Genomic DNA, 15,439 nt, shown 5'->3' on the forward strand with positions numbered 1-15,439 from the left:
CTGATTTTTATTCGGCTCTACAATACTCTTAAGATTAAAGTAGCTGTGAGATTATAATAATTCTGTTAAGAAGAAAAAAATGTTTTCCTCTTCAATTTAATATAGAGTGACAGTTTAAAAACTGGCTCTATTGGCCTGACCTGTGGTGGTTCAGTGGATAAAGCGTTGGCCTGGAATGCTGATGTCGCCGGTTCTAAACTCTGGGCTTGTCCAGTCAGGGCACATATGAGAAGCAACTGCTATGAGTTGATGTTTCCTTCTCTCCCCCACCCCCTCCTTGCTCTCTCTCTCTCTCTCCTCTCTATAAAATCAATAAATAAAATCTTTAAAAATATAAAACTAGCTCTGTTGGTTAGAGATAGTCCCAATACGACAAGGTAGCAGGTTCAATCCCCAGTCAGGGCACGTACAAGCATCAACCAATTAGTGCATAAATATGTGCAACAAGTCTGTTTCTCTCTCTCTCTTTCTCTCTCTCAAATCAATAAATTAAAAACCAATTATAAAAATAAAAACAGATAAACTCATATTATTTAATTAGATGAAAATCTATCTTTTACAAGTTAGAAATGGCCAATATGTAATTTTATATATACAATATATGTTCTGAAAAGTAGACATTTGACATAAAATGACAGCTTCAGATTTCTTGTGTGAAACATCAAGGAACAAAAGAGCAAGAATATTCTTGTAAATGCTTCCATGAGCTCACTAAAGCCCATACTAAATTTTTAATAGCAATAAGTTTATTTGTATTATTAGAATTCATTTTTCTATTCTGTATCCATATTTGTATTCTATATTTGCATTATACTTAAAACTAGTAAATGTACCATCACAAAATAAGTTGAATGTAAACATTAGTGTTTATCAGCCAAGTGTTTATAGAGTGAAAAATATTACACATATTTTAAAAACTAAATTTAGCCCTGGCCATTTGACTCAGTGGTAGAGCATCAGCCTGGCATGCAGGAGTCCCGGGTTCGATTCCCGGCAGGGCACACAGGAGAAGCGCCCATCTGCTTCTCCACCCCTCCCCCTCTCCTTTCTCTCTGTCTCTCTCTTCCCCTCCCGCAGCCGAGGCTCCATTGAAGCAAAGTTGGCCCAGGCACTGAGGATGGCTCTATGGCCTCTGCCTCAGGCGCTAGAATGGCTCTGGTGGCAACAGAGCAACACCCCAGATGGGCAGAGCATCGCCCCCTGGTGGGCATGCCGGGTGGATCCTGGTCGGGCAATGCAGGAGTCTGACTGCCTCCTCGTTTCCAACTTCAGAAAAATAGAAAAAAACAAACAAACAAAAAACTAAATTTAGGAGTCTTTCTCTGTTGTGAGTGACTATTTCCCAAAATGCCATCTTTCCCATGAGTTCATAAAGTCAGCTCATTGTTATCCCATACTGTTTCTAATCCTAATGCATTAATAACACAAACTTTCATTCTTTACTGGGAATTTCAAATACTCAGAAGAGTAGTTTGTTAAATCTTCTAACTGGAAAGATATCATGGCAGTGCACTCTCCGGCACTGGACAACATACAACCATTTGTATCAGTGGGAAACACAATATTCCCATAACAGCATGTTTATTGCTAAAAATTAATTTGTAAAATATTACAGACCTCAGAAATATCAAGAACAAGCCTCCCCTTTCCCATAATGCACACATTCAGCTGAAACCTCGAATCTATTTTCTGTTTTTATAGCATTTAAATAGAAAACATGCTCAAAATATCTTCCAGAATTAAGCTATCTATACAGGACATATAACATAGTTATATTAAAATCAGTTATTTAACTTTAGGTTAGAGAGAAAGCTTTAAGGCTTTGATAATGTCAAAAATACGTAGTTCAACAACAGTATCCTAAAACTGGTATCTGTTGCTGAATAAAAGGCATAATGTCCCCAGATCTCCTACTATTTTCTGGGCTGTCAAAATCAATTTGGGGATTGTATGATACATTTTTTTACCTTTATATATTTAGTTCCACTTTGAAAAGTCAAACCAAAAATGCAGCTGAGACAAACAGCTCTCAGAGAAGCATGAAAATTAAAGCAGTGATAACGCCTCTACTTAACCCCTAGAAATCTCCAGTCTTCTTGACCCAGGTAGTTTTTCATTCTGCTTCTTCATAAGTCATGCTAATTCATGTAAAATCTAACACACTGATCTCAGTATTGGAATGCCGGAAAATTCAAGCTCATCTAAGTCTAAGACATCAATTATTTGTATTCATCTGGTTTAAATCCCAGTGGTAAATCTTACTGTGAGATCTTTTTCAAATTCTTTTTAAAATTTTTTAAATTAGTTTACACTCAATATTATTTTGTATGAAACATACAATTATATACTTTATAAAGTGTCCCACCTGATATTTCCAATACCCAACTGGTACCATACATACTTATGACAATATTACTGACTATATGTCCTGATGTACTTTACATCCCTATGACAATTCTGTACCTACCAATCTGTACTTCTCAATCCGCTCACTTTTCCCCCCTAACCTGCTTCCCTGATGCCTGCCAACCATCAGTCTGTTCTCTGTATCTATGAGTCTGTTTCTGTTTTGTTTGTTCCTTTGCATTGTTCTTTACATCCCACATGTAACTGAATTCCTACGGTATTGCTTTTTCTCTGACTTATTTTGCTTAGCATAATAACTTTAGAGAGCCATCCCTGATGTCACAAAAAAGTAGAAATGCATTCTTTTTAATGACCATTTATTATTCATATTCTTGATATCTTTTTTTCTTTTTTCTTCTTAAAGAAAACCCTTTAACATTTCTTCTAACACTGGTTTGTTGGTTACAAACTCCTTTAGCTCTTATCTCGGAAGCTCTTTAACTGTCCTTTTATTCCAAATAACAGCTTGCTGGGTAATCTTGGTTGTAGGTACTTGTTTTAAGACTTTGAGTACTTCCTGCCAATCCCTTCTGGCCTGCAAAGTTTTCATGGACACTCCCTTATAGTTAACTGCTTTTCTGTTGCTGCTTTTAAGATTCTCTCTTTGTCTTTAACTTTTTCTATTTTGATTATGAAGTGCCTTGGTGTGGGTCTCTTTGGGTTCACCTTGTTTGGGACTCTGTGGTTCCTGGACTTGTACATCTATTTCTTTCACCAGGTTAGGAAAGTTTTCCATCATTATTTTTTCAAATAGATTTTCAATTTCTTGCTCTCTCTCTTCTCCTTCTGACACCCCTATGATGCAAATGTTGGGATACTTAGGTTGTCCCAAAGGTCCTTACACTATCCTTATTTATTTTCTTTTTCTTTTTCTTTAGGTTTTATTTATTTATTTTTCTAGTGAGAGGAGAGAGAGAGAGAGAGAGAATGGGGGAGGGGCAGGAAGCATCAACTTTCATATGTGCCTTGACCAGGCAAACCCAGGTTTTTGAACTGTGACTTCAGTGTCCCAGGTTGATGCTTTATCCACTGTGCTGCCACAAGTCAGGCCCCCTTTCTTTCTTTCTTTCTTTCTTTCTTTCTTTCTTTCTTTCTTTCTTTCTCTCTCTCTCTCTCTCTCTCTCTTTCTTTCTTTCCTCCTTTCTCTTTCTCTTTTTCTCTTTTTTCTTTTGGCTTTTCTAATTGGGTGTTTTTTGCTTCCTTATACTCCAAACACTGATATAATTCTTGGCTTCATCTTCTCTACAGTTGATTCCCTGTAACTTATTCTTCATTTCAGTTAATGTACCCTTCATTTCTGACTGGTTCTTTTTTATGGTCCCTATGTCATTTTTTATGCTGTTGAAGTTCTCACCAAATTCCTTGATCATCCTTACAACCATTGTTTTGAATTCTGTATCTGTTAGTTTGCTTGTCTCCATTTTATTTAGTTCTTTTTCTTGATCTTTCACTTGCGACCTGTTTCTTTGTCTCCTCATTTTGGCTGCTTCCCTATGTTTGTTTCTATATATCAGGTAAAGCTGCTAAGTCTCCCAACTTGGTAAAGTAGCCTTATGTAGTACATGTTCTATAAGGCCTAGTGGTACAGTGTCCCCAGTCACCCAGACTGGGCGCTCCAGGTGTGTACCCTGTATGGGTTGTATGCACTGTTGTGTTACAGTTGAGCCTTTATTGCTGTTTGCATCACTGGGAGGGATTGGCCCCAGGCCAATCATCTGTGAGAACCAACTGAGACTACAGAGGAGGAGCTGCTGTGTAGGAGCTGACCTTACAGAGCAGGACTTGTTCAGTGGGGCTTTAGTGCCTACTGAGTGTGCTCCTTAAGTGTGTAGCTAATGGAAGTAATAGGACAGTAATCCAGCATCTTATATAGCTATCAACTGGGTGTACTGGCTCTGGGATCTCCCAGGAATTGCAAGGTCAGGCACTTCCTGTACTTTGCCTAGGGTCTTGTGCAGATGGCTTCTACCTGTGCTGTGCTTAGAGGTGCCCCATAGAGGCAAAGCTTTGAACCAAGGCCATCTGCCAATAGTCCCAAGCCTGCAGCCAATTAGCCAAGGCATGGGGCACGCAAAGGCCAGATACTGCTTGTTTGAGAGATTTTAGGAAAGCCCATAGTCTGTAGCAAGGAAGACATTTATATGGAACTGGCTATTTATATGAGCTCACATGTTGGGTGGGGCAGGGCCTCAGGGAATCACTAGGGTGGACTAACAGTGATAGTGAGGTTGATGGAGACTAGGATATGGCACCTGCCTGCCAGTTCTGTGGGGGGCAGGGCTTAGCAAAGGAACAATGGCTTCCAACAGCACTTCTGTCTAGAACAGCAGTTCTCAACCTGTGGGTCACGACCCCGGCGGGGGTTGAACTACCAAAACACAGGGGTCGCCTAAAGCCATCGGAAAATACATATTTCCGAAGGCTTTAGCTGCTGAGAAGCCGTGTTACCATCTGCAGCAGCGCTATTCAGCTTGAACGCATGCCGTTATGGACATGCGTTCCAAACTGAATGCCTGTGGTCATGCGCACACGTGATTGCATCATCCGTTCGGGGCCTAAGGGGCAGGGGCAGCAGGGAACGCTCCACAGTCCATAGCAGCACATTACGTGTGTCCGGCGCTTGCTGACGTCATCAGTGGGCGGGTGCAGCAAGCGCCGGAGGACAGAAGCCTAGGAGGTGGAGAGGCAATGAGAATACATAATGCATATCAGGTATTTATATTCCAAATCATAACTATAGCAAAATTACAGTTGTGAAGTAGCCACCAAAATTATTTTTTGGTTTGGGGTCACCGCAACATGAGGAACTGTATTGCGGGGTCACGGCATTAGAAAGGTTGAGAACCACTGGTCTAGAAGAAAGCTGCCCCTCCAGTCTTCATTCTGCAGCCAGACAATTCAGTTCTTCCCCTTGTGTCCTTGGCACCTTTTAAGCTGCTGCTCCAATGTGGAGCTCATAATGAGTAAGTCTGAGTAATGTCTGTGTGGGCCCTTTAAGAGGAACATCTGGGACTCACACAGCCATCCACCTCACTCAGGTACAATCTACTCTCATTTACACAGTTATGGAGAATCCTCTTCCCGGTACTGGAACTCCGGGCTGCAGGTTCCGATGTGGGGCTGGGACCTCTGGCTTCTTAGGCAGAACCTCCACAGATGAGATACCCCTCCCACCCATGGGAGTGGGATCAGCATGTTCCTTGCCCCTCCTACCAGTCTCAACGTGGCTTGTACTTTTTACCCGTAGTCGTAGGACTTACGTTCAGCTAGATCTCAGGCAGTTCCCGATGATGGCTGTTCTGTAATTTAGTTGTAATTCTGATTTGGTATGGGAAGTGCCATAGACTGCATTTACTTACGCCACCATCTTCACCAGAACCCTATCTGTGAGCTCTTGAACATTTTTTTTCTTAACATCGTTAAATCATTTTCAATTCTTATAAAATGTGATAAATAACGGTATGTCCTTCAAAGGTGGTTATGACAATTAAATTTATGTGGAGGGCCTGGCACAGAGACTACCCTGCAGATAAATGTGCAGTAATAGGATGCATGGTTATGCTATTAGTAAAATATCCAGAAAGGGCCATGGACACTAATGGTAAACTTTCTGCCAGCTTCCCTGAGGGCTGCCTTTGGCAGAAGGAGGAGGCCAGCAGTTGTAGAGGGTTCTGAGCCTGTCTCTGCTGCTCCCAGCAAAGACACTCAGTTCTCATCTGTTTTAGAAACTGGACTTTTAATTCATGCATTTCTTTAGGGGGAAATATCTTCTGTTAAATAGTAATTTTTAAAACTTCAGTTCATTAATATAGTGCAATATCCTTAATTAGTAAATATAGAACTTAAGCCCCAGAGAGGCCATGTGACTTCCCTGGGTGATACACACATGATAAATCAGAAGCAGAAGCCGGGATGACAGCCATTTGGTAACAGCAGCAGGACTCTAACAAGTAATGAATAAATCTGATGACATACTTTCAATAATTTGCCTTTTTCTTCTTTGCTCACCTATTCTTTGCCAGGCATTGCACTAGAGTTTTAGAACAACTGCGGGAATGAAGTGGGTTTTTTTTTTTCCTTTTTACCTCAGAGTGTTTGGTTGGATGGAATAAGAAGTCCTCTTCAAGGAGTTATAGTTGAAATTGGAAATAAATTTCAAAGGCCACCCTGTGAGATGTGGGAAGACAATCCAGGGAGAAGAAGGAAGTTGGCAAAGACCCCAAGGTCAGAATGAGACAGTGTGGGAGGCCCTCAACACTGTCTCCTGAGGGTGGAGGGTGGAAGGGAATGGCAGCAGATGGTGTTCGGGGAGCAGGTGGAGCTTGTAGGTCATGGGGAGGTGCTGCTAAGACCAAGGACCACGGGATATCACTAAATGTTTGAGGCAGGGATCTGACAAGTGTGACTTCGCACCATTAATGTAGTACCCCCGCAGCCTGTGGAGCCAAAGGCGGAAGTGGTGAGACCAGCTGGCAAGCTCCAAATAATGGTGGTGCAGCAAAGAGTCTGAGAAGAGGAGAGTTAATTAGGAGGAAGAGAAACTACCATCCTCATCTGTGTGTTACTGAATTGTATTTGATGTTTTCATTAGGATTAGGTTAGACGAGATCAAAGGTTTATTTATATTGATGCACAACTTTACTATTTATATTTCCGAATAACAAACTGGAATATTTGCCCCTTGATATAAGGGGAATTTAGAAAATAAGTGGAAATGGGTAAATATGTATTTTCTAGAAATGATAAGGCTACTGACAAAAGTCTTTAGAGAAATATATAAATGGGAAGTTTCATCATCAATTTAAAGATGGATGTACAAATTTTTCTTTCTAATGTCTTTGCAAGCATTTTCCAAAGTATAAAGACTTAGACACACACACACACACACACACACACACACACACTGTATGCATCTGGAAAACTGATATCTATGTTTTGCACATATATACACACAAAAAAATTAGTACACACATATATACGTATTCATGTGCATATATGAAATAAGCAAATAATATTGTTGCAATAACTTTAAAGAATGCAATGATAAGACAGGAGTCTCTCACAAGTTGGCATATATATATTTAACCTCAAAGAAATCATAAAAAGAAAATCAAGAGTAAGATTTTTCTTCCTTCAAAAGTAATGATTTACACTAAGATAATAAGATCCCGCTTATAACCACAACGTTAACGAGCTCAATGCAAATTTCTGCGTGCATATTTAGAAAAAGCCTGAATAGCACGAACAGAAGCTCCCCATTTGTTCTGACAAGCCAGAAAGAGCTACTGCAGACATCTCCTCAGAATTTGAGAGGACTTTCATCTAAAGTGGCACAGCTGTTACCTGGCTTAGAGGAAAAACAGAGCTGACAAAAAAAAATGTGGAGACTTTCTTATCTGCTTGCAGTAATGAATTATGACAAATACAGTATTAGATTAGATCAAGGAAAGAATTTCCTCAATTTACCATACCAAGATACCAAAATCATTAGAAGGCAGTCTGATAATCAATCATAAGCAAGGTTTTCAAATGGACACATTTTTTTTTATGAAGATTTCAAAAGCATTGCGACAGCTGATAACAAGTATAAAGAAAAAGAAAACGTGTCTGTGCATATTTTTACATTATAGTTGTAGACTCAATGATGTATATTACCAATGTCTGCCAAATAATTATTACAGTAATCAAAAAAGAGATGGGATAAATATGTAAATAAAAGATTAGTATCTTCTCTAGAATTCCCTGTTTTGTTTCTTTTGAAGACATATAAGTAACCATTATATATATATCTCTGTATATATTTCCAAAAGTAGAGATCTAGAACACAAAGCAGATATAAACTAGGATACATTTTCAAAAATGTTTTGAGATTCAAAGGGAATTTTAATTTTGAAATTATTGTGAATACACTGATGCCCTATCTCCACTTGTCAACCCTGCTCTGAGTGCTGCCACCTTTGCTGTTTTGTTTGGTTGCTTGTGACTTTTCCCTCCAGGAAGTTAGTGGCATACACACAGGAACCAGAAGTTCAATGGGCAAAGAGATGGCCTGACAAATGGGATAAGGGCGACAAGATCTCGAGGAAGGCAGATTAGACGACAAGAACTGAGTGTGCATGAATGAGGAGGAACGATAAAATAAGAAAATAAACAAGGTGACTGGGATGGTCATGATAGGGAAAGGGACGTTAATCTAACAAAGTACTTTATACTAAGTATCCCAAAGCTGAAGCCCGTTACTATGCATGAATAGCATTTTAATTGTTCTTTTTTCCTTACTTTTGTTATTCTGTTAAATTTTTCTTAGTGAAATGTGTTAGTTACTATGTATTATGTATTAGTTATATAATTACTTTGTTCTACTGAGGATTTATAGTTTATGTATGTAGATGTTGGTGTATCTGTAGACTATAGAAAGAGAACTTCTTCAATCTTTGAAATGCCTATCCCCACATGTAGCCATGGGATACAAACTTACTCTCCTCCTCAAAGAACTGTCGGAAGTAAGCAGGGCTCCAGAAAAGGATCTAGGAGCTTGTAGTATTTCCAAAAGAGCACTGGATGTAGAGTAAAAGAAACATTGTGATTCTAGGCCATTTGCTTAAGCTTCTGGAATTTAAGTTTGGTCAATTTAAATTCAGTTTGAAACTTGACTATAAGTTAAGTATTGAAAGTGCATAGTAATTTGCTCACAGTGGAATTTTGAAGATTAAAATCATGCAAGTGAAAGCATTTTTAAGTTCTGAAATATTAACCCATAGAAAATATTATTTTGTATCATTATATTCTAAAATAACCTATATTTGCATTGAACATAAAACTGGTAGATATGTTGACTGGATTTACATAAATTAAGAACAAATAAATTCGTGAACAGTGGACTGAATCACTCTGGTAAAACCTGATATACAGTCTACACAAATAATAACAATAAAATAATGAATACATTTTAATGAGTTTTTATTACCTTCTTGGCAAAAACAAATGCTGTCACCTTATAGCCTTAATCTTTTGTCATCTTCATAATAACCATAAGGTCAGTGCACCCATTTCACAGATAAGGCTTAATGAGGTCAAACAGCTGCCAGAGTCAGAGAGCTCAGCAGCAACCCCAAACCAGCTCAAATCTGTATGACTTTACCAACTTTTCTCTTTGCTCCCCAGGATAACATTCCATCACAAGATGGAATAACCTGAGCTGAGTTTTAAGCTTGAGCTACATTTAAATAAATATATACTCAAAGGAAAGAAGAAAGGAAAGACTGTAGCATGGTAGGAAATAGAAAGAGAACAGAAGAGGGCAGAGCAGGGGAAAGGAGTAATACGAGGGCTAACAAAACAAAAAGGGAAAAGAAGGAAAAACACCTTACACATTTTTAAGCAACTTAAGACAATTCTACCTCTTCACAGATGTTATAATAGCAATAGTTAATTTCAGTGATTATCAGAAACATAAAACGTTTAAATAAAGCCATGAATATTCATTTACACAGTTACCATTTGGTAAGACCTACACTTTATATAAACCTGGATGAAGAGATATTATGGTTTTTGTTTCAATTTAAGAATTTTTTTCTACATTATGTATTTCTCTTCAAAATGTTAATCGGAATGTTACTGTTTTGACAACCCTTTTCCAAAGTCCTCCTATAGAATGCAAATGTATATATAATCCAATAAGGGCTCCTCCTCTGTTCCTGCTTTGGAGAGAATCACCTATGCACCGCAGGCCAGGCATGTATGAGAGTGTAACGCAGATGGTGGAAGACATGGGTGAATATTATGTACATAACCTACAAACATAAGACCTGAATAAGCCATTCCCTCTTTAATACCAAATAAACAGAAGATGATTACAACTGCTTTTAACATCTAGGATACAATTACAAAGTGCTTACATTAAAAAAAGAAATGTCATTCTACTTTTAAGTATAAAAAGATTTCAAGTATAAAAAGATTATACTTGACATTATGTTGTGAATGTCTACTCATTTTTAAAAAAGATTTTAGTTTATAGAGCAGTTTAAGATTTAACATAAATCTGAGAGGAAAGTATAGAGATTTCCCATCTATCCCTGCCCTCCACACACAACCTGCCCTGGTATCAGCAGCCCCCACCCAAGCGGTACATTTGTCACCACTGATGGACTTAAATTGAGACATCATTACCCAGATTCCAGAGCAGGCGTCGGGAACCTTTGTGGCTGAGAGAGTCATGAATGCCACATATTTTAAAAGGTAATTCCGTGAGAGCCATACAACAACCCGTGTATGTTACACATTATCCAATAAAAATTTGGTGTTATGCCGGAGGACAGCTGTGATTGGCTCCAGCCACCTGCAACCATGAACATGAGCAGTAGGAAATGAATGGATTGTAATACATGAGAATGTTTTATATTTTTAACGTTATTATTTTCTTTATTAAAGATTTGTCTGTGAGCCAGATGCAGCCATCAAAAGAGCCACATCTGGCTCGCAAGTCATAGGTTCCCGACCCCTGGTCCAGAGCTTACATCAAGGTTCACTTTTGGTGTTGTAGACTCTATAGGTTTTCACAAATGTCTAAAGGCATGTATCCACACTTACCGGATCATGCTCAATAGTTTCACTGCCCTAAGAATCCTCTGTGCTCCACCTATTCATTCCCCCCTCCCATAACTCTTGGCAACCACTGATCTTTATATTGTGTCCATAGTTTTGCCTTTTCTAGAATTTTGAATAGTGGAATTATAGTATATGTAGCCTTTTCAAATGGAATGCTTTCACTTAGTAATACAAACTTAAGGTTGCAGGAAGTTCATAGGATCCTTAAGAAAGGTAAGAAATAACTTTGCCTTAAGTTCACCAAACCTTCCATTGGTTTAGTACTATGGACTGAATTGCACCTCTCACAATTTATATATTGAGGCTATACTTGCCAATGTGACCATATTTTAAGATGGGTTTTTAGAAGGTAATCAAAATTAAATGAAGTCATGGGTGGGATGGGACCCTGAACCCATAAGGCTGGTGTCCTTATAAGGGATACCAGAAAGTTTGTTCTATCTCTCCCATATGAGGATACAATGACAAAGCAGCCACCTACAAGCCAGGAAGAGGGCTTTCACCAAAAACAATTCAGCCAGCATCTTGATTTGCAATTTCCAGTCTTCAGAACTGTGAGAAATAAATGTCTGTTACCACCCACTTTGTTATTCTGTTATGGCAACCTGAGCAGATGAATCCACCTGATAAAATTGAATCCTATTTCAAATGTTTTGTTGTTTTAGTTATTTTAAAATAAAAATTAATAAAATAAAAAATTTTTGAAGTCTGTAGAAATTATAGTTAAAATATCTTTAAAATATTCATAATTAGATATACTGAAACAAGACATTTTAAGGATTACTCTACCACTTATAAAATACTCTACCATTTATACAGCACAACACGGGCAAACACATGATGACACAGGAATGAACATATTGGTGAGCTTACAATCCTGATAAATCATGAATGTAAATTCAAATCTTTGTAAAACACAATAACGTTTTATAAATGGAAATTTTAAACAAAAAACTAACCTATGCTTTCATTAAAGTTTCTTTGAATAAAAATTAGTGGGTAATTGTTTTGGATATAATAGGACACAATACTAACAAACGTGCAGTAAGGGAGTAATTACCTGCTCAGGTTTGGTGGAGCCATTCACAGTGGCATTTTCAGGAGCGCTGTCCTGATATGGCTTCTTGCATAGGCTTTTTGTTGCATCTTTGAACATAATGTCTTTTTCCAACAAACTATCTTGCTTGGCAATTGGCAACACCAGGGGACAGCTATGGAAAATAATCAATACTATAATTAGTTGTCTCCCAACATAGCTATATCTATCAATCACAAATTACTATGACAGGACATCGCGATGACAAAAAGTTGTTTTATTCAGGCAAGAAATAGTTTCTCAATACTGTGGGCAAGGAAAGAAAAAGAAAAATCTATAAGCCTTTCTATTTGCTCCAAATTTCATTCAATTTCACATTTAAAAGAAAACTATATTCAATTGGGAAAGACTATGTTTAGAAAAGTACATATGACTGTAACAGACGAATAATAAGCAACTTAAAAACTAAGGTTGACACACATGATTAAACTAAGATGGATATTTAAGGCATGAAACTTAGCCCTGGCTGGGTAGCACAGTTGGTGAGAGCATCATCCTGGTACACCAAGGTTGCAGGTTTGGTCCCAGTCAGGGGGATGAAACTGATGCATGAAGAATCAACCAAGAAATGCATAGATAACCAGAACAGCAAATCGATGTTTCTCTTTCTCTCTTTCTTCCTCTCCAAAATCAATATATACAATTTAAAAAAAATAAATGTCAAACTTAATGATGAAAAAGTGAAGGAAAAACTATACAATTAATTAAAATATTGTGCACACATTATTTAAAATATAGCATCATTGGCAATGTTTAGAGTTTGCAACTAAATGACTATAGAATACTGAGAGAGAAATGATGTGCATAAGATTGCAATATTACAAAAAGCATGTTTTATTATTTCTATGCAGCTCCATCTAGCCAAAGAATAAAAGCTACTCCGTGTTTTTGTGTTCCTGTAGACTCCACTGACGAAAGGAGATATGTTGTAATGTTCATAAAAAATAAACACAATTTAGAAGTTGAATTTTCATTATAAAATTTTTATATTATGATTTTAAAATATATTTTCCTAAATTTTACCATACAAGCAGAAATACATACATATTTAATCAGGTGCAATATGTGTAAACATAATTATTTCATGCAGGCTACAACAGTAGTTGTGATTCTAATTAAAGCTCAATGCAATTACTTTGGCTTTTTAAAAATTCAAGTTCATTGAGTTATATTTACATATAGTAAAATCACTCTTTATAGAGTTATAATTCAGTGAGATTTGAATTGTGTATATATCTACATTTATTCATGTAACCAACATAATCAGCAATAAATAGAATTCTTATCACTACCATGTGTATTTCTGTGACTACCCGTGGGAGTCAATTTTCTCCTTTGGCCTCCTGGCCCTTGTGACCATTGATAATTGTGTCTTTCATTAGCATTTTGCATTTTTCCAAAATATTATATGAAAGGGGTCAGGGAGGCATAGTCTTTTCTGTAAGACTTGATTTATCTAACATAAGTTTTTCAGACTCATTCATGCTGCTGCATATAGCAATATGCTTGTTTTTCTTTACTTTTTTTTTAGCAAAAGGAGAGATAGACAGGAAGGGATAGACATGAGAAGCATCAACTCATAGTTGAAGCACCTTAGCTGTTCACTGATTACTTTCTCATAAGTGTCTTTACTGGGAGGGGGGGCTCCAGCTGAGCCATAGACCCCTTCCTCAAAAGCCAACAACCCTGGGCCTCAAGCCAGCAATCTTTGGGCTCAAGTCTCTGATCTCATGCTCAAGTCAGCAACTCCCGCTCAAGCTGGTGAGCCCATACTCAAGCTGGCGATCTCGGGATTGCAAACCTGGGTCCTCAGTATCTCAGGCCCACACTCTATGTGCTGCATCACAGCCTGGTCAGGTGCTTGTCTTTCTTATTGTTGAGTAGTATTCTACCGCAGGATGTACTACACTTTAGCTAACCATTCACCAAAGATTTATGTTGTGTCCAGTTTCTGTCACCTGTGAATGGTGCCTCCACACACATTCATATACAGGTGTTTATGCACACATATGCTTTCATTCACTTTGGTTAGGTATCTAGAACAGCGATTTTCAACCTTTTTCATGTCACGGCACACATCAACTAATTACTAAAATTCTGTGACACATCAAAAATATATTCTTCTGACTGACAAAAAAAAGGGTATAATTTTGATTCATTCACACCAGACAGCTCTTGTGTTGGCTACTGAATTTTTTTAATTTGACAATCTAAGGGAAAAGACGTCAGTGCTATTGACTAAACAGTCAGGTATTACATGTTTTGTAAATTCTTGCAGCACACCGATAGAAAATTGCTGATCTAGGAGCAAGTCCAAACTGTTTCCAAAGTGGCTGTACCATTTGGCACTTTCCCCAGCAATGTGGTGGAGTTTCCGGACTTGCTTTACATCCTTGTCAATTCGTTCTAGTAAGTGTGTGAGTGGCTTCTCACTGTGCTTCTAATTTACACTTCAACGTGTTTATTTGACATAAGTATGTCTTCTTTGGTAAAGCACAAGTTTAAATCATTTGACTACTTTTTACTGGGTCTCTGTTGTCAGATTATTTAGTTTACATATTTCAAATCAAGTTCTTTGTCATATACACACTCGGCAAATTTTTTTTAAGTGTGCTTCAAAGAACATTTTATTATCTTATGGTTTGCACTTCTTTTGTCTTACCTAAGGATTCTTCTCCGTACCCAAGATGAACATGGTTTTCCCCAAGTTTTCTTCTAGAAATTTTAGAGTTTTATGCTTTATCCATGTGTGTGGCTTTTTGTATTTGGTGCTATATATGAGTCACAGTTCAATATTTTTTCATATGGTTGTCCTAATGTTCTAGCATCCTTTCTAAAAAGAACTTCTTTCCTTAACCGATTACCTGAACACTTTTGTTAAAAAGCAATTGACCATAAATATATGGGTCTATTTTAGGACATTCCATTGTATTCCATTGATATAATATTCTATTTGTTTTTACACCAATATTATAATGTCTTGATTAGTAAACCTTCACAGTAATGCTTGAAATCAGGTAATGTGTGTCATCCAACTTTGTATTCTTTTTAAAAATTATTTTGCATATTTTAGTTATTAGTATTTTTACATAAATTTTTAAATTTATTTGTCAGGTTTTATAAACATGCCTATTGGGATTTTGATTAGCAATGTATTCAATTGATAAAACAATTTTGGGAGAATTTACATGTTAACAATGTTAAGCTTTATAATCCATAAGCACAGTATATTTCTCCATTTATTTTGATCTTCATTAATTCCATTACTGGTATTTTATAGTTTTGGCATTAAAATCTCACAAATAATGTGTTTTATTTATTCTGTGGTAT

General features: G+C 37.3%; 1 protein-coding gene across 2 annotated transcripts in view; it reads right to left on the reverse strand.

Annotated features, from left to right (window-relative positions):
- Positions 1-15,439, reverse strand: part of MYO16 (myosin XVI) — a 596,349-nt gene that overhangs the window by 326,541 nt on the left and 254,369 nt on the right. For both annotated transcript variants that reach the window (XM_066236132.1, XM_066236131.1), the window contains exon 10: positions 12,074-12,224. In XM_066236132.1, the coding sequence (XP_066092229.1) occupies positions 12,074-12,224 (151 nt within the window). The remainder of the gene's footprint in view (positions 1-12,073; positions 12,225-15,439) is intronic.

This window comes from Saccopteryx bilineata, chromosome 6 (genome assembly GCF_036850765.1).
Source record: "Saccopteryx bilineata isolate mSacBil1 chromosome 6, mSacBil1_pri_phased_curated, whole genome shotgun sequence".
Taxonomy (NCBI): Eukaryota; Metazoa; Chordata; class Mammalia; order Chiroptera; family Emballonuridae; genus Saccopteryx; species Saccopteryx bilineata.